Genomic DNA, 19,983 nt, shown 5'->3' with positions numbered 1-19,983 from the left:
GGTAAGGAGGTAATGCTTTTTTTAAGTTTGTAGTTTGGTTTTGAAAACAACGATACTGTATTCTCACCTAAAGGTATGCGTCTTTTTTCAAAGAGTGACAATGCATAAATTTTGTTATGCTTATGTTATTTTTACTTTGTTTATATTAATGAGTTTCCGACATTATTTTCTTCTTTCAAAGCACCACAATTCATTTTTTATAATATATTTAATGCACTAAAATACTGGAGTAGGAAGTAATTTTTTGAGAACGTATCTATCCTGTAAATATAGAATCAGGTGTATTTGTACCTTATGGTAGTTGCGGAGATGTATAAAACATCGATAAGGGTTTGAGACCTATCTCGATTGATTTGTTATGTTCATCGAATCGGATAACATTTTATTTCGAAAAAATATATATAACGATTTCTGAATGACTATGCTAACACTAGAACTAGCGAGTATATCATTTTGGTCCTCTTATAATCTTAAGTCTTGAAAAAAATGGTTGATAGTAATGGCGCAAAATACATCGACTGCTTTCACCTATACCGAAAGACCTTCAAACATCTCTAATTTTTTTTTTTCTACCTGCTTTAGTTTTCGAGGCACCGACGACATATACCTATTTGCACCAAAAGCGATGATTTTGACCCCTTTTTCTGCGAACTCGACGGTCATTAAAAAACTGGTTGCGAGTTATAGCGATCATTTTGATAGGAATAGATATATGCAAAATATCGGTAATACCAGTGTTAAGCAAAGCTTGAGTATTTAATGATCAGCCGTAACGGACTATGATGTTTCCCTTTCTTTATATTAAATGTCTTACTTTAGGCCTGTTCACATTTATGCTACTTGTCGGACATGTTGTGCGATGTTATGTTTCCATATGTTACATTGAAGTAATAGGTCACTTAAGGCTTCTCCATCCGACGGCAGACCATGCAACGTTTGCTTTAAAATCTACTAATTAACCGTGAAACAAGATAAGTTTCCAAAAAGTCTTCAATTATTCAGACTTTCTTTCCAAATTCAACGTTAGATTACATCGTCGTTCGAATAATTGAGACTTCCGTGTGTTGATAAGGTACAAAAATGCAAGAAGAGCATTACAAGAGTGAGAGAAGAGAGAGAGAAATTATTGATTGTTATCAATATTATCCGAAACTCGGTTTCTCCCCTTGAAACTTTTCTAAACTATATGTTATGTTGTAAAGTTTACGCTCGAATTATTTTCCTAACTTCGGGTGACTTCCGTACATTTGAAATGCCGAAATGCCGGTAATGAAGAGTAGCGCTGACGGTTATTCCAGTTTATTGGTTTTTATCAAGGTTACTAGGAACATCGAATTTTTTGTGCTCGCCATCCTCCGAAAGTCTTATGAAACATAGCTTCGGAACATTGATTTCTCTGTTTACAACTTTTCTGAACTGCTTTATACTTCGTCAGGTTTCCATTTCTTTAAAGCACAGAAGTACGAAAAAAAAGAAATCGTTAAATTAATTTATTGAAAACACTCCGCGTGTTCTTCTAGCGAATATTATTTCGTAAGAGATTCAAACTTTGAAAATTTTGAAAATTGTACGAGTTATTCTTGAAAAATCGTCTTTCGAAAAGCCTGCGTTCCAAACTTTGCAGCGTGAGGTAGGCGTGTGTTTTTAATACAATAAATTTTTTATGACACTTTTGCTACTAGTTTATCATCTCAGGACAGTAAAAATGTTCTTCCACGTTCAAAAATATTATTCCTTTGGCCGTGTCTTCAATGACTATATGCGCAAAAGTGCATCTGTCGAAGACAGAATCGCATGTTTTACGCGTCGCCGTGTAGTGCAAGGAAAAAGCAAAACGGAAGAAAATCTACGATTCTCTGCGGGTGAATCACTTCAATAAACCTTATCGGAAACTTTTAAGTTCTTAGCAGAACACTTGAATGTTTTCGAGTCACTTCTGGCTTCATATCTACTGAAAAAACGAAAACTCGAAACTAATACCTAGGATGACAACAATTGCACAGCAAATCACGCATCAGTTTTTGCAGAACAGCAATGTTTTCTCGGACAACAACTGGTTTTAGACGATGAGCGAAGGCTGTCTGCGATCAAATACGTTATTCCAGCCTTTCGCAGTAGTAAAGGCCTTCCCCGCCAAAAGTGAAAACGAACGAAGCGGCGATAATCGATTCTTATCTTGTGTAATCAAAAGTTCGATATCCGTAGTTTATTCAACGAATGAAAATCTCCACAAGATATTTTCATTTTCTTGGCTGAGACCCAAAGTCACTGTAAGCAACCCTCGAATTAATGGAGCTACGGTAAGGTATTTTCGTTTGGAACCGCTTCTAAATGAACATAAATAGTTCTTCAAAAGTAGTAAGTAAGTAAGTAAAAAAACCATTTAATATATTCGAGTAGTTAGAAATTCCAGAAATATCAGCAGAGATAACCTATTGACCCAGGCAGGCTTTTTTGAGCACTTGGGGTTAGACTGAAAATTTCAAAAAAATATTTCTTTTATGTAATGAGTTTTTTTCCACATAAATTAATGACAAGGTTCAAATTATCACCTTCGTCGGTCATGCACGGCCCATCATCAAATATTTTACATTACTTATTTTAATTCAGTTATTCATATAACGCCTCATTTAGCAAAGTCGTTATATGGGAAGTGGTCGAAAAAATGGTCCAAACCCAACCTGTTGCAACAGGGTACGTCCTCGCGTCAGAGCTCGTCTGTGTATCAAATTTCCTCAAAATGGTTCAAAAATTGTGACTAGTCAGCTGAACACAGCAATACAAGCCAGATGGATGGACAGAGAAGCATCCTAAAGTTATTCTAAATCGATCGATATGATAAGAGTTGGATTTATCTCACGCACTCCTGCCTATTGCATACATCGGCACATATTTACTATAATTTTGCACCTTGTACCTTGTATTACAAATGGCGTAGGGTGGCAAAATTGACGGTGACCTTCAGCTCACTCGGCGCTTGATTCGTACTGGACACATCATAGTCGATACAGTTAGGGATGTCTCTTTTAGATTTCCTATCTAATTAGATATCTATTGACATCTTAATTGAAAAATTTTTATCTCAATTAAATGCCTGCACGCCTACGGCAATCGTATACGTGACTGCGTAAGAGTTTATATTAAAAACGGAAAAACAAAAAAAGACAAAAAAAAAAAAACCATTTAACGTGTTCGTAATAAATAAACAGCAAAAGTAATCGTAGTAAAACATTTACATGTGTGCCGTCCCGCTGCTGTCTTTCCAAGTACACATAAGGCAGTTGTAAAAACAAAAAATTCAAAGTTTGTAAATAGTTGAATGAATTTTTTTAATGAAATTTAAACCAAACAATAATAATTAATAAGCAACCACCACCACCGCAATATGCTTTAATATATAAACGCATCCATAAACAAATGCAAAAACATTGATACACCCTACCGTTAGACATTCGAGTTAATAGAATCAATTGCTGACCGTTTCCTTCTCCTCGCCTTAGTTCAAACATCAAAGCAATTTGTCTTTAAAAAGGATTTCATTTTTCAATAGCAAACCTTTGAATTTGCCCCCAGTTGTAAGTGCACGTAAACAAGCGAATGCGTTTGCATAAGGTTTCGAAAGTAGACCAAATTGGGCTTTAAGCAGTGTAAAGAGTTATTGTATGAATTGAGAAACCAAACCAAACATAAAAATTTGTAAATTGGTTCTTCAGCCATATGCTGTATGTTCTCTGTTCGTTTAAAGGCAGTACTAAGAGTACTGCAGCAAGTTACACTGAAAAAATGAAAAATCCAAATTTCGGTGGTGCACCCTTTTTACGAAGAGTGGGACAAGTAAAAAGTAGTCAGAAAATGTTTTCACTTTTACTCGGTACAGTAACGCCTTCATCTTTTTTTCGATGATAGCTCAGACTGGTGGTTTAATCACGCGAGAAAGTCGTGTCTTGCTCAAAAATCTAGTTTTTAGTCCCTGCACTAATTGTGGTACAATGTTCCGTATTTAGTTTATGCCTTGATGTATGCAACACCCATGTGTACTTGACATACATTCGCATCGCTTTCTGAATCGATCAGAGCTGGTTTCTCCGATGCATGATTCTCTTCGTCAAAGCATTTCCTTACGTTGCGTAAATGCGGTCTTTGCCACCATTTGTATAGGTTCATATCTCCTTCGTACTTGACCTCTGGCGAGATTGGATCAGTTCGCGACGCGCTGTTCCCTTCTTATACCATGAGAGACAACGCATTACCTTACCTTGCATAAATACGGTCCTTGCCACGATCTTCTTCGCATCTTTTTCTTTAGCTTGACATCTGCCAATAATGGATCAATTCGCGGATTCTCTTCCAATCCCACCAAAGACAAAGCAGCTTCATCCATCTTCTTCGCGCCCTATTCTTGTAGGTGACCCATTTTTATCAATCTTAGTAACAAAGGTCCGATTTTGTTTCGTTTCAACAAACAATTCGCATTCCATTCATTATATTTTAATTCATGCCACGACTGGATGTTGCGTTTATTCCCTTGTGCCAAGTCTTACGCAGATCGTAACTGTTTTTTAGTCAATGTTTGGTTTAGCAGCAATGCCGCAAGACGGAATGTGCTAGCAAAATACAATGTCTTGAAGAATTTCGTTGAACTCATCAAAGACTTGTCGACTAGAGCGCGACAAGCCTTTGAAAAGCGATAAATACATAGCCGACATAAGAAACCATTTGTGCCCTGCCGATTTTAATGTGATTTTGATCACGGCCACCGCATCAAAATTTTGTGCAAGCCGCTTCGCAGGCTCCTTGCCTTGGTCAATGTAGCGATTTTTTAGGAATTTTGGCGTATTTCAAACAATTTTATAACGACGAAAAACTGCCGCACTGTCGAGTTGTCTATGCTGCCAATCATTTATGCTTTACGTATAACATGGTGATAGTCAAAAAGAAGTGGGAAAAGGAAGTAGGGAATAGAGAATGGCCGCAATTTAGAATGCGTATACACTCGGCCGAAATCTCACTACAGTTATGATCAAGTATAGCGCTACAGAACTGAGATTCGAAACCACAAACTCTGACTTGGTATTCACGACTCCCAGCAACTCGGCTATATGGCAGCTAATAACAAATCTGTCAATGTTTTCTTTGCGTCATCTGTCTATGAACTGCCACCTTCGCCGAATTACGCTACGCCAAATCCTTCCATTATGCATAGTGCCGCGAACTTTTCACTTACCTTGTGATAACACATAACCAATGAACATTTTGACATATGCTTCTGGCAGGTACATACATGCAATCAAATAAAACTAGAAATTTACACCCATCTAAAGCTGAATCTTGAATACCCAGCAAAAAGTAGTAACTGTATAGCTTCAGATCATAGGCAAGAAAGTATCGGTTTACTGCTGTATACAACGATGTTACTTGAATTCGTGTATAAAGAGTGTACGATTTAGTTTTTTACTTTTTTTATTTTTTTTATATTTTTTTTAGTGTAAAAATGCCTGCAAGGAGTTTGGTCTAGTTTCTGGTGAAACCGTTTAAAATTTACCTTTTGATAAACGTTTGTAAAATGCTATTTGTTGAGAAAGTTTTCTTTAACAATGTATAGAAAATACAAAGCAACAAATACTTGACATAAAATCTATGTAAAGTAAACCTATAAAAAATATTAAGAGAATGTCGAGAATGAATTTGCTTCCTCTAGCGGCCAATGTAACGCTTCATATATCATAAAACTGTTTAAGTTGTAATAGATATCAACCAACAATGTATGCCTATATCTACATATATAAATGTATTTATATACATGTTAATACATACCTATGTATTATCATAGTTACATTGTAGATAAGATAAACAATCGCCAGCTACTAAGACCCTGGCAGAAGACTACTGCTAAGCGATTGGCAAGTATTCGGTTTAAACTGTTGCTGTACAAGGACAAGGAGAGAATGAACCAAATGCTGCTATTTTACATTTTATGATCTAATATTTCAAACTTATTCAAAATAAGAAACCATTTATTTAACACAGAAACGACTGACTAAAGAAATTCTGTATCAAACTTACTTAATCTCCTTTACATCAAATAAGTAAAAGATATAAAAGTGATAATGATGCAAATGGTTTTGTTTACGGTTAAACCAATGTTCACATTAGACTGGTCCCGCACCATGAATTTATTTATCTTGGCGAGATTAAGCATAAACTTGGTAAAACACCTCCTATAAGTACATTCTCTGAGCTATCAGTCTGTTCGTTGGGAATTAGTTATACATACTGTCTAAATGCATAAATAAATAATGAAATTAAGTAAGAACACTATAGTGAGACACGGCCCACCTTTAAGTACAATGGTTAAAAAAGTGGGCCGATTCGGATCAATTGCAATAATCTTTGGCCTTAGACCAAAAAAGTTCGGTGCACCCAATTTCATTAAAATATTTCAAAACTCGCAACCAGTGGAATAAATATAAAGAAAAAAGACTGGCGGACGGATAGACAAAGCTATATTGATTAAGAAGTTGATTTAGAAAATGATTCCGAATTCATTAGCATAATAAAAGCTTGATTTATCTCAAGTCCTTCTCAATGTTGCATACATCGACAAAAGCTGAGTACATTCTTGTACCGCAAATGTGTAGGGTGCAATAAGTAAATAAATAAAATAATAAGTAATTAAATGAATAACGATTGAATGAAATAAATAAACAAATAATTAATTAATTAAATGTATTATCTAAACAAACAATTGATTGATTAAAATACAATAATAAATAAGTAGATAAGTGAATACAGAAACAAACAATAGATGAATAAACAAAAGAGATAACTTTTTCCGAGCGAGATTGAACAACTTAGAAAACTGTAGTCGATCATGACCGAATTATCTTTTCTACCCACCACCAAAAACGTAAAAAAGCTAAACAGTTATAGTCTACAATATTGGTTGGGAGCGGTTGAGGATTGCAAAAGCAAAGGGGGTCACAGCTTCTGCTGTATAGCAGTGTGAACGTTGCAGGCGTGTCCTGTTCAATTTCTTTTGCAAATTTGTGGGCGATATCTTCTTCTTTTCGTCGACGGAAAAATGTTTACAACAGGCATTGCACAGACGGAGAGCGGAACAGACGGGCATGCTTAAATCGGTTCAGAATTCAGAATTTGATGTCGATCAAGGAAGTCTATGTACTTTGTGGGATCTCTGAAGCTTCCATCTGGGCGTTGCAAAAGTTTTGAGGAAATTAATGTACCCCTCAATCTCGCGGTGATAGGTACAATAATAAAGATTACCTGTGCATTTTTTAACGCAAAGCTTCGAAATAAAGCGTGACATTAATCAATGTCCGCTGAAGATGGCTGACGAAAAAAGACAGTAAATGTCATTTTCGGCGAAATGGGAGCGAACAGCTAACTGCTGATATTATTGCGATTATACGTCGCATTAACTTAAACAATTCGTAATATAAGAAACAAGCTTGTGGTAGGTACAGGCTTATTTTCGGCTACAGACGCGATAAAAAACATCAACAATAATGATGACTACTCTCCTTGGGTCGGGAACACTGTACATTGAAAAAATTGTGATATTCTTCTTATGTGTATTCCTGGCCGTGTTAACATTCCCGGCAGTGACTTTGCAGACGAACTACCAAAATTGTCTCTTACATCTTCGTTGCATGTTGTAAAGAATTTTTAATTATTCCGCTATAAAACATTGCATTAAATGTCGTATGCCTGTAAAAAAAAAAAAGTCAACTACTATGGAACAAAACTTCATCGTGGCATAAGTCATATAATAAACTGTCCATTAGCGATTAATTAACAAATTAAAAAGTTCAACAACAACACACGACGAAGGCACCACATATCCAATTAATTAAATTTGAAAATCACGCGTCAATCACATCACATACTTCTCTCGCGGTGTAAATGGCAACTCTCTTCTCCACTTATTGAATTCTTGTCCATGCTTTCATAATTTAAGAGCTCGACTCTTTCATGATTTCAAATTTTAACCAAACACTTGATTACAACAAATTATATTCGAAGTGCAACAAGTTATTCTACACTATATGTAGTATGAGGGTGTGCGGATGTGTGCAACACCCAGGAGGACTTGAGATAGCTCGACCTTCTCTTATACCGATCGGGAGTGATTCTAAATCGATTTAGGCTCGTTTGTCCGTCTTTCCGTTTTGTTTTCCTGTACCTGTTCCCTTGTTTTGAAAAGTCGTTACATGAAAAACTGCAAGGTCGTGTAAGGTATTTAAGGGTCGCCCGTGGCACACTGCATTGAAAATTTTGAATTTCGATTTCACTTATACACTCTAACATAATCAATGTTTGCATTTTTTCCCCACTCACTTCGTATAATGCGGTGACGGGCAGAAAGGCCACAGCCTAGTGCTTGTTTGCCTAATCGAGGAACCTGCACGCACAGGCCAAAAATGATTCCAAACAGTTTATCAATGTATACACAACTAACGATAAAATATTGTCCAATCCGCCCATTTTCAAGCAGCAAAAATGGTCAAGTATTCAAGGCTCAAAGAAACAATGTGGGATAACCTATAGGATTTCGGAAAGCTCAACGATGGAGAAATCACAGTTTAATGCACTTCTCTTAAGCTCCTCTCCGCTACCTTACGTACTCTCCTCTAAAGCAGCAAAAATTTAATTAACATCCCATTGCATTAAGAAATTTGCTAACGAATGAGCTGAGGAAGCAATTATGAAATATTAAAAATTCGCTCAATTTTCAAAAAGCCGTTACTTGATAATGGAAAATTTAAATGGGCCAGGACTATTAACCATTCTACAGCAACAAAATTTAATATTTTTTATGGAAATTGGTCGCAAATAATGACCCGATATTTAAACTTTCTGTAATAAGTTTGAGCCGCGTAGATATAATTATCCGACTGGTTCCAATGCGAGAGTTCCTATGACAGGTAAACTTTTAATTGGCAACAAGATATAATTTTTAATAATTTACAACGAAAAATAGACAAAGGGTGATAATTTGTTCGACAAAAGGAAAAAATTGGTAACACATCGTTCCACGTTTTTGACTCGCTCCCAAGTAAGGCTTCTCATGAAAAATAACACTTCCACAACGCACTGTAACTTTTGGTATTATCCAAAGAAAATAAATAAAGAATTATGCTAAGCCAATGGCAATACATTATGTAATAGCCTTGCATGAGTTTAACCTTTTAAAATGTTTTTTAAATATCTAATTGGTGGATACTATCCACCATTGTCCATGGCTCCATATTGCATGTATAGTGCGTGGTGAATGGTTCATAATATTCCTTAGTTTGTACTGCAGCTAAAAATCTTTACATTCTACACACTTAAAATTTGATAGTAAAAGCTAAGAGGAGCAACTAAAAGTTCGTTGCGAATATTGATTGTTCAACTGATGGAAGCTGACCAAGAAAAACAACTAGAAGATATAACTTACAATCTCTGGCTGATAAGTGTCAACCACCAATCAAAATTCATGTCAAAGGTTCAAGTACTTCCGCTTCAATCAAGAAAATATATCGCTTTAGAGGCCCCACAAACTACATACACATCCTTTGTCAACATCAAACTCTAAATCGATTTAAGCACATCCGTCTGTGTGTCTATCCGTCTGTGTATTGTCTGTTATAAACGTTCTCCTCGGACTCGCCTGCAACGTCCACACGCCTAAACAGCAGAAGCTGTGAACCCCTTTGCTTTTCCTTTTTTTTTTTTTGTTTGTTGCTCATGCATACGAATTCAGAGGCAAAAATGAAGCTATCGAATTTAAATTTGGCAGAAACATTGGAATTTCTTACACGTAGGCTGGTATTGAAAATAGGCCAAATCCGTCGAAGGACACACCTACATCACCACGTCAACTAAGAACATCTCTGTTTTTCAAAAAAAAATTCGAAAGCATGTTCTTTGGGCGATGCTGTAGCAGTGACTCTGTGGAAGTGACTCAAATTTTCCCAAGGACACGCCTACACTGGCCACAGGCCTATTTGACAAAATCTTTTATTTTGAAATTAGAAAAAAAATCAGCCGGCCCACTTCATATTATACGGGTTTTTTGCTCATTTAATTTTTTTAGGATAACACTGATGGGTATAAAAGATTCAGACCTATCAACTCGGCTATTTACCAGATCCCAAGAAAACAAAAAAAGAGTTATATAAGCTTTTAAGATGTTGTTGTTGTGCCATTTATAAAAACTATTATTACCGGCTATTAGAGAAGAGTGTAGTCTTAGCTTCTAAAGTTATTGGCTTTATTGGAAGCTCTACCACACTTGGCATTTGAATCCATGACCAACGAGTTGTTAGTTGAGATCAACAAGAACAAGGCATTGAAGTAATTATTAAAAAAATTCCATAATACGTAAATATATGTGAAATATAAAGATTAAAAAAAAAAAGAACAAAATTAAAAAACGAGAACTGATTAGTTGTTAACCATCAATTCAAACTTATATTACAATCGTTTCAATTGATTCAAATTACAAAAATCAATGATCTGTATATAGTCGTCTTTGATTTTGCTAATAATAAAAATGATTATATTTTCTTATTATTATAATAATATTCATTTAGTAATAATGAGAAAATGTATCATTTAGCGTTGAATTAGAATCACTGTTACATAGAGAATCGATAGTAATTTCAAAGTATCGATATTGTTTATGGAATGCCAGGGCCTCTCTAATGATATGAAACATAGACAACAACCCTTTCATTGATGAAAACTATAGCTTTTTTTTTTTTTTTTTTTTTTTTTTTAATTTTCGCTCGCCATTCTACATTATGTTGACCGTTATTAAGAAAAAAAAAAAAAAATTATGAATAACATAAACAGCAATAGGTATAAATGACAGCGCAAGTATTGTTATGACACTTATAGTAGCGTGTGACCGCAACCAGTTGAGTACCACTCAGATTTCCACCTCAATTTGTGCTCATTTGTGAATTACAAGACATCCCTCAGACATTGAAATCTGAAACCCTTATGCACATTTCGGTGCTAAAAACTACAATGAATTGTTAGTTAAATCGAGTATTTGTTCGCGGTTGGTTTAGCCCCAAAGCAAAAATTTTATAAAAACTCTACAGCTTACAGGAGAATGGTTCAGTTTTAATTAGTAACGAGAACGGTGGTGATTTTATTTAAAATTTTTCATTAAAATATTTGACAAAAAAAAAAAAAAAAACAATTTTAAGGACTTCAAAATCGCTAAAATTCTTCCTGGTCTTCCTTATAAATTGCATTGGAATTGCAAAAAAAAAAAAAAAATTAATATGTAGGTTCAAAACGTTCGCACCTGTGGCTATATTAGACTAAAAGGCAAAATGAAATCATACAAGTGCTTGCGGTAAATTTTATTGAAATTTAATAAATTTTCTGTCGCTTATGTACATCTCGAAAATGCGCATTTCTTATTAAAAACACGTACCGCTACTTTCCCTTCCAAATTGTTATTATTATCCTTTCGAATTTTCAATGAAATTTAAAGTGAATTCTGGAATATGCAAAACATTTCTTCTCCAGCCAAAATTGCGAAGACATCAACAAGTACAATCAATTGGACAGAATCTCAACCTGCATCGCCCGATAGTCAGCTAGACGATTCACCCCAGCTATCGAGTCCAATACAATCGGAACCCGAGGAGGGAGTAACGAAGACGAAGACTCGATCGCGTTTTTCAAGCGCAATACGAAAACTTTCCCGATCTACACGGAAAAAAGATAAACCCACCGCATCAACTAGCGCTGCTGTTGCTACTGCTATTGCTACTGGTACTGGCGACTCAAATGAACCGGTAATATCGAGCGGTGGCGAAGATCCCACCGATCTCGGTCGTTTGCGTTCTGCCGATATCAAGACTAAAAAGAAAAGTAAACTTACTAAGAATATCTTCTTAGGCGGGCTAAAAAAATCAAAAAAAACAAACGAAATCAAAGCGAAAAAAGAAAGTCGAGGGGAAAGTGTTAAAGTTGCCGCGTTAACCCATGCATTAGGCAGAGAAGAAGAAAAAGAGGACAAAGAAAGCACTTATACAAGCGATTCTACCGGTGAAGCAACTTTTCGCGATAAACAACATGAGGTAGTAGTAACGACAGAAAAGTTTGCCCTGTCAGAGCCAACGCGCAAATTTCAAATCACTATTAGTGCCAAGAAAATCGAAACAACAAAAAGTGCGGAAGTAGGAAAACAACCAACCGAAACGGATTATTTAACACCCTTAGATAAAACAAGTGCGGATATTGACACCACAACAGATTCATCGTCAACACAGCTAAACACTGTGCAAACCGATCTAAATAGTGTAACAAAGAAAAAGAAACTCAAAGCGAAAGGTAGTAGTTGTTGCACTGTCAACATTTCTCCAGCTCAGACAGTCACTCAAACGCAAAAAACGAACTCAGCAGCACAAATTAGAAACGGTGTCGAAAAGTTTGTTATCACTCAAAGTGCAAAAGATACACCACCGAAAGAGAGAGCACCTTCGAAACCCAGTCGCCTTATTAACAGCTCAACTAGTCAAGCGGCAGCTGCTAGCGGTGCTATACGTAAAACAACGACTACAACAAGAGCGGCCGTCAGATTGGTGGCGGCGGCTAAAGAAAAACAACCCAAGAGCAGCAGTTATAACACAACGACAACAGCACCGACAGCAATAGCAGCAACATCTTCAGCGTTAGTTAAACGTAAAACAACGACAACATTGGTCTCGGCAGGCAACAGTGTAAGAAGGGAAACCGATTTAATGCGTGGCCATCGATTCCCAAGACCTACAGTTACAACAATAACCGCAATTGAGAAAAGCAATAATAACAATAAAACCATTAGTGTTGCCAAAGAGCCATCTAGTGTTACCAAAAGTGAAGAGAAGCAACGTCTAGAATTTCCTACATTGGAAACACAGTCAGAGATTCCACAAACAATAGAGCAACCACAGCATCAGCTAGCACTGCCACCAACGTCTTCGGTACAAGAGGAGCAACCGCACTCTTTACAGCCACCCGATTATCCCCCTCCTCCGCCGCCACCACCACCTCCCCCCTTTCCAATCGCATCTAATCGTTATCCAACGCCAGAAACCCGATCACCCACAACAGCTCATCGTTACACATCATTGAGCACAACATCGACCGACTTGAACACCGACGCTCTGGAAAAGAATACAATCAAATCAGTCGCCTCAATACAGATCAACACTGCAGACGATCAGTTGTCGTTGGCGGAAAGTTCTCATCAGCAAAATAGCGAAGTATCGAATGAATCAAAGATATCCTCGGGCATAGATTTTGCTCTTGGTAGTCCTGTGAGGCCACCACCACCAATCGATGCTATAAAATATTCATTTGACTTATTACACGGTCAGCAGTCGTACGATTTTAATAGAAGTGAAGATAGCGACACTCACACACCTAGCGAACATATACGACGTCGTATACACTACGTGTCGCAGCCAACGCTCTATGACGATTTTAGTAGCTTGGAAGGAAAACGAGCAAATTTTCGCTATCAATCGGGTGTAAGTGATTTATCCTTAGACTCGATTGAGGATTTACACGACGACGACGATCAGCTGATGCCAGCTTTTGGCGATTTAACAATGGATCAAGATATGGAACCGGTAAGAAAACGTAAAGGATCAATCAACTCGCATCAACTAAATGCGGACATTGTGACACTCTAATCTCTTATTAGCCTTTAAGTCCCAAATAATCGCTCGTGATTAAATCTATTTCTTTTCGCATTTCATTGTTTTTGCTTTACTTTTTTTTTCCGACATTGAGATTTGATACACTAAATGCAAATGCATGTATAGTCTAGTGCTGCAATATGTTTTTTACTGGGAAGCCCTATAAGTGCATATGATTTTCTACAACATTCCTCTCAATTACTATTGAGTTTTTAGTCAGATTTACTGATTTTCTATAAAAAATATTTTTTATGACTTATAAGCTGCGCATGTAAATGTATATTAAAATGTATATAGAAAATGTGCAGCCGAAAAACAGACTGCTGTTGAACATGAAGACAAAAAAAAATGAAAAATAATCTAAAGGCCAATATACGTTTATTTAACTCAAACTCACTCATTATTCATTGGTTGACACAAGTACACAAGTGTCAATTATTGTAATGCAATCAAGCGAATGTACAAAAAATGATTGAATAAATTCATTACTGAGTAAGCTATGGTCCGTAGCTTCTGCGATATTTTATAGAACATGCAGCCAATTAGTTTCGAATGTTTTTGAACCCATTCATTCGCTCCTTTAATTGAACTCTCCTATTGCAAGATCTAATCAATTGTAAGCTGCTTTCTACAGTAATCAGTTATGGACATAGGATCGCTCCAACTTTATGCGGGTCAATTGCTTCTGGTGATCTCGGGATCAATTTCCTCTGGCGATTTCTAAATTAATCAATTGTGGATGTAGGATGGCTTCAACTAGATGTGAGTCAATCTCCTCTGGCGATTTCTAAATTTTCGCAGTTGTGGATATAGGATGGCTTCAACTAGACGCGGGTCAATCCCCTCTGGTGATCTACGGATCAATTTCCACTGGCGACTTCTAAGTTAATCGGTTGTGGATATAGGATGGCTTCAATTAGATGCGGGTCAATCTCCTATGGTCTGGCCGCAATTTCTTTTTGTCTCACGTTCACACAAGTTGATATGCACGAGAGCTTCAGTTTTGCATTTTATGTGTGTATACTTGTGTGTGTGTGTTTGTGTGTATCATAATAGCATATTATTGCCCACCGTCGAGCGAATTTTGCGGTGAAGACTATTTATTTTTACGTGAATGTGCATCTAATGTACATATATAGATATATAAGATATATAAAGCATTTCATCATCTATATGAACGAGTCTCACCTTTTATTTTTGGATATAACGAAAGTGCTATTAAGTTCGTTTAGTGTCAAAAGTAGCTAATCGCATGGAAATAGTTCAATGAAGGCGCATTCGTACTTTCCTACTCATTCTGCAGAGAATTTTTTAATGTGCGACTGTGTAACTTGACATTTTAATTGTTTATCTCGTTGAAACATTTTATTTTCTTCAGTCTCGTCGGGAATAGTAAGACATCTGCGAGACACTTCCTAGAACGATACGAAACCTAATATTAAAATGCTCATATTGAAGCGACCACTACGGGTTCCTTTCCTCCCGTTTTCTTAAACAACAGAAAGGAATGTCCTTCGAAGTACAATTTTTTACAAATCTAGCATGAAATCCAAAGTGGACAGTATTATTTCAATTTCAAACTCTTCGATCGTGTCATTGTCTAAATTACTTATTGTCTACCAATAATCGACTTGGCTGTCTCGGCATAGTTGGTCGACCTAGCTCACCCGTCTAGCTGGTCGCGAGAATAGATAGTAGGTAAATAAATGAAATAAAGCAGAGCTAAGCGAAGACTGCGAGCCAATCAGGGAGAGGTAGAGAGAGCACTTGTAACTAAGCTAAGCTGAAATTCAAAGAATTAATTTGCAATAACTAATGTAAAGTTTATATTACTTTCAGACCATACAGACACTAACATCTACCGAAAAGCGTGAGCATCTTTACAAGATTCTAGTCATCGGTGAATTGGGTACCGGAAAAACTTCATTCATTAAACGCTATGTACATCAGTTTTTCAGTCAAAATTATCGTGCCACAATTGGTGTTGATTTCGCCTTAAAAGTTCTGCATTGGGATCCTAATACGATTGTCCGCTTACAGTTGTGGGATATTGCCGGCCAGGAGCGTTTTGGAAATATGACGCGTGTATATTATAAAGAAGCCGTTGGTGCCTTTATTGTATTCGATGTAACACGTAGCGGCACATTTGATTGCGTTAGTAAATGGAAAGAAGATTTAGATTCAAAGGTACAATTACCAGACGGAACACCAATACCATGCATATTGCTGGCCAATAAGGTGATCATCATTAATCATCTAAAATAATAAAAGAAAAATAAACAAAAGTAAATAAATTTTTGCCTCTTTAAATTTCAGTGCGATCAAGAGAAACAAGGAATAGTAACTACGCCCGATAAAATGGAAGATTATGTTAAAGAGAACGGTTTTGCTGGTTGGTTTGAAACTTCGGCCAAAGAAAATATCAACATTGATGAGGCAGCTAGAGCATTAGTTAATAAGGTACAACAATGAAAATTACGTAAAAAATTTCCTTCCAGGGTATCTACATAGCTTATATTACTATTCTTTTTACGAAAAATTTGAATAACAGTGCTTTTAACCTGCGCGAAATTTCGAGATAATTTACTCCTTCTATTACTTATTGACTTACCAACGCTCGCTTAGCGAAAAGACAAGAATTTGTTTGGCAATAAATTTTTGTTTGCTTTTTTATATTATTTCCATAGTTGATTTTACACAAGTAAGACCATTATAGCCGGGCAGTTACTCGCCCAGTTTGGTAATAATACTGCAAAATGCACACATTATTTTCACGCAAAGCCATCATTTTCACGAAAGCCTGCATGTTTGCAGTTTACGTTTTCTCTCCAATTAATAGTTTACGTTTCGTGATAGCGCCTATGTATGCTGGTAGCCAACAAGAATAGACCTTATTAGTTCAAATTCTCTACCGTTTATTTTTTTTGACTGAAACTCTATTTACTCGATTTAATTTTCATAAGAAAATTTTAAATATTAAGCCTCTTTCCGAAGAGCTTACTACTCATGAGATATCTTATATGGGATGGCGCCAAGAAATAGACCCATGTGGTTGAAATTAGGTCCACTTAATTTTTTTATTTAATTACTATTATGGACAAATTTTCATCACAAAAAAATTAACAGTTGGGCTCTCTTGGCATCTAAGGGTTTACGTTTCATGAGAATCCTCATATGCGATGGTATCCAAAACAGAGACCTACGTAGTCCAATTTCCAAAATGTAGATGTCTTTGCCAAGTTACTCTAATGAGCCAATTTTCACCATGAAATATTGAAAATTCTATCTTGTTACCATAAAAGGCCTTAATTTCCGTAGGAATGGTTATACGAGAGGGTGTTAACAAAATTTCCCCAGCCTGTCCAAAGCTTTCATACCAATTTAGAGTGTCTAAACACTATCACTAAACTAATTTTGCCAGGAAATTTTAAAAATCGCAATTTTTTTCCATATAAATCGCTTTTTAAAATAAGGCCTTACATAAGAACTGGTCAAAAAAGTGGACCAATTCCAATCATTTTCAATAGCGTTCGTCCTTGGGACAAAGTACGTCTATGTACTAAATTTCATCAAAATATCTCAAAAATTATGAGCTGCAGTTTGAACACAAAAATGGACAGACATCAGACTAACAGGCATGCTTAGATCGATTTAGAAAATGAATCTAAATCGCCAAATATAATAAATAGTGGGTATACCTTAAGCCTTCTTGGGTTTTAGAGACATCCGGTGGTCGTAGTGCAGGGTATAAGAATTGCTTGCCCGGTAGAACGCTCTTAGCAAAGAAGCTGAAAAATTTCAAACCCCTTTGCGCCATTGATTTTACGTGCTAACTAGAAATAGTAATAGGTTTCAAACTTAAGTTCGACACCAAGCTAAGTTTATTAAAGTTATATGAATAATCTAAGCCACGTTTGGATTCCTTCTATCGACGGCTATGGTGGATACGACATCATCTTCTTGAAACCATCAAGAGAAGATAATTAATTCTTTTAGTCCTTTGCCTTGCAGTAATAGACCTGCACGCGCTGACGACATTTGTCGTTTGTTCGATATATGCTGTACTACTTGTTGTACTATGATATCTCAAGATTGGCCGGATGTATGTGGCAATGAACAGGGTTTGAGATAGACCCACCTTTTATTAAACTCATCGATTCCGAATCGATCTAAGCTTGTCTGTCCGTCCTATTTCCTTATGTTCACCCTGCAGGTCGCAATTTTTAAGAGTTTTGATGAAATTTCGTATACTGAAATGTTTTGAGTGTTTCGTTTGAAAAGATGGATGTTATTGAAAATGATTCGGATCCTGCCACGTTCTCGACTACTTTTCATGTAACGCCGTATTTTGAAAATTCGTTGTATAAATAACTGCGGAGTGGAGTGATATAGGATATTTAACGGTACCCGTGGACCGCTGCAGTGTTTTTACTTATTTCTAAATTCGCTTGTATTTAAAATCATTTTTAATCATTTTTTTTTAAGTATTACTCGATGTGCTACACGTGCTATTTGTAAAATCCTTTCTGCAGACGACTCGTTCATCTCACACATAATGTTCCTTTTGCTTAATATCACTTCAAGTATAACAAAAAAAGAACTGTAATGTGCCACGACCCACCACCATAAAGATATTCACGACTTTTCGAAGCGGTCCTGAAAGTGGTCAGATTAGAACCATTTTCCATAGCGTTTACCCTTCGGCCAAAACATGTCGTTTTATCAAATTTCATCAAAATATCTCGAAAATTGCAGCCTGTGGGCTGAACACAATAAAACAAGATGAAAACAGAATCACTTTGTGAATTGATTTAAGCTTGCCCACCCCTCTGTCCAACTTGTGTTATTGTGCGGCAGAATCACTTTCTGAATTGATCGGTAGATGAAATCAGGTCTACCTCGAACCCCTCTCGGCGTTGCACACATCCGCAGCAAATTACGTCCTGGCACTACAAGTGGCATATGGTAAAAAAATGTCTATGACATAGAAGTTACAAAGTATAGCGGATACCTAATAGTTGTTCAAATCCAAACGAGATTTATGTGTTCTTGATTTCTATTATGGCAATTGCAGAGACAAAAGATATACCATATATAATAGTCCGATTATTACCTACAGTAAGACTTTGATTAAAGCTAACAAAGCGCACGCAGACATGTTGTTGTGGCTGCCAGTGTAGGGCACAAACCCAAAATTTAATTCGGTATCTGATAATTTCCTGAAAACGGCCTTCGCCAAGAAAGTGATGAACGGACTTCCGTTGCAGCTCGATTAAACACTGTTCAATTACGATAAAAAATGATTGGCAAACCTCGTTACAGACGGTATTGTTTTACGTTAAAAACGGGGTCGCTAACATAACCTCAAATACAGCAATCGAAAAGCAGAGATACGCATTTTTCCTTCGGAAGGAAGCAAATTTTACTCAATACTTTGCTTAACTTAATCCTTTCATTTAATTGCATTTTGTTTTTTTTCAGATTTTGTTAAACGATAAGCTTATCAGTGCTGCAGATTTAGCTGACGGTGACAAATTTAATCTCAATAGTTCCGGAGATCAATCTGCACATGAAGCTAAAAGCAAGTGTTCCTGCTGATTTTCTAACAGTAATTTTAAAATTTAAAAATGCTTTTAAAAAGATTAAAAAAAACAAAAAAAAACTTCATTTAAAATCATCCATTATTGTTTACATGTTTCATTGAAAACGGTTTCTCTTTTGCCATAACCACCATCCGCGTTTGCATTTTACTTATGTATATTCATATATATGCATAAATGAATTTCAATCAACGTTAGACGGTTAAAGTAATATTCCGATTTTTTTCAAATTTTATATATTTTTTTGTTTTTCTTAGAATTTTATTAAATGGAAAGAAAGAAAGAAGGAAAGAAAGTCAGAATAATGTTTTTATAACTCTTTTTACTCCTTACTCCGGAAATTTTATTTGTATATCGAAATATGTTATCATATATGGTAGAAAGTATAAATCACACACATACACGTACGTTCACTAATGCTAATGTCAAGTATCTAAAATTATATTAAGTGATTAAGTAAAGATAATGATGTTGATTATAACGGTTTTTTATTTTTGTTTTTGAAATGAAATTAAATGAATGATAATCTGTAGCCATATCTCGCTGAAATCTAAAAAGATAAGAATCATATAAACAAATTCTATTTATATGTACACGCATCTCCGATTTTATTTGATTGCTCTCTCTCTCTCTCTCTCTCTCTCTCTCTCTCTCTCTCTCTTTCTCTTTGT

The 19,983-nt window shown here is 36.0% G+C and overlaps 1 protein-coding gene across 7 annotated transcripts in view; it reads left to right on the top strand.

The window, feature by feature from the left end:
- Positions 1-19,716, top strand: part of LOC119641363 (ras and EF-hand domain-containing protein homolog) — a 28,847-nt gene extending 9,131 nt beyond the window's left edge. For 6 of the 7 annotated variants that reach the window (XM_038039958.1, XM_038039956.1, XM_038039959.1 and 3 more), the window contains 3 exons: positions 15,552-15,950; positions 16,029-16,172; positions 19,194-19,716. In XM_038039958.1, the coding sequence (XP_037895886.1) occupies positions 15,552-15,950; positions 16,029-16,172; positions 19,194-19,310 (660 nt within the window). In that variant the 3' untranslated portion in view covers positions 19,311-19,716. Of the gene's footprint in view, positions 1-11,026; positions 13,644-15,551; positions 15,951-16,028; positions 16,173-19,193 lie in introns of those variants that run through there. The other variant, XM_038039955.1, reaches the window with a different exon arrangement.
- The last annotated feature ends 267 nt before the right edge of the window (positions 19,717-19,983 follow it).

Source organism: Glossina fuscipes, unplaced genomic scaffold (genome assembly GCF_014805625.2).
Source record: "Glossina fuscipes isolate IAEA_lab_2018 unplaced genomic scaffold, Yale_Gfus_2 148, whole genome shotgun sequence".
Classification (NCBI taxonomy): Eukaryota; Metazoa; Arthropoda; class Insecta; order Diptera; family Glossinidae; genus Glossina; species Glossina fuscipes.
The sequence above is the reverse complement of the archived record's forward strand: the minus strand, read 5'-3'. Positions and strand labels throughout refer to the sequence as shown.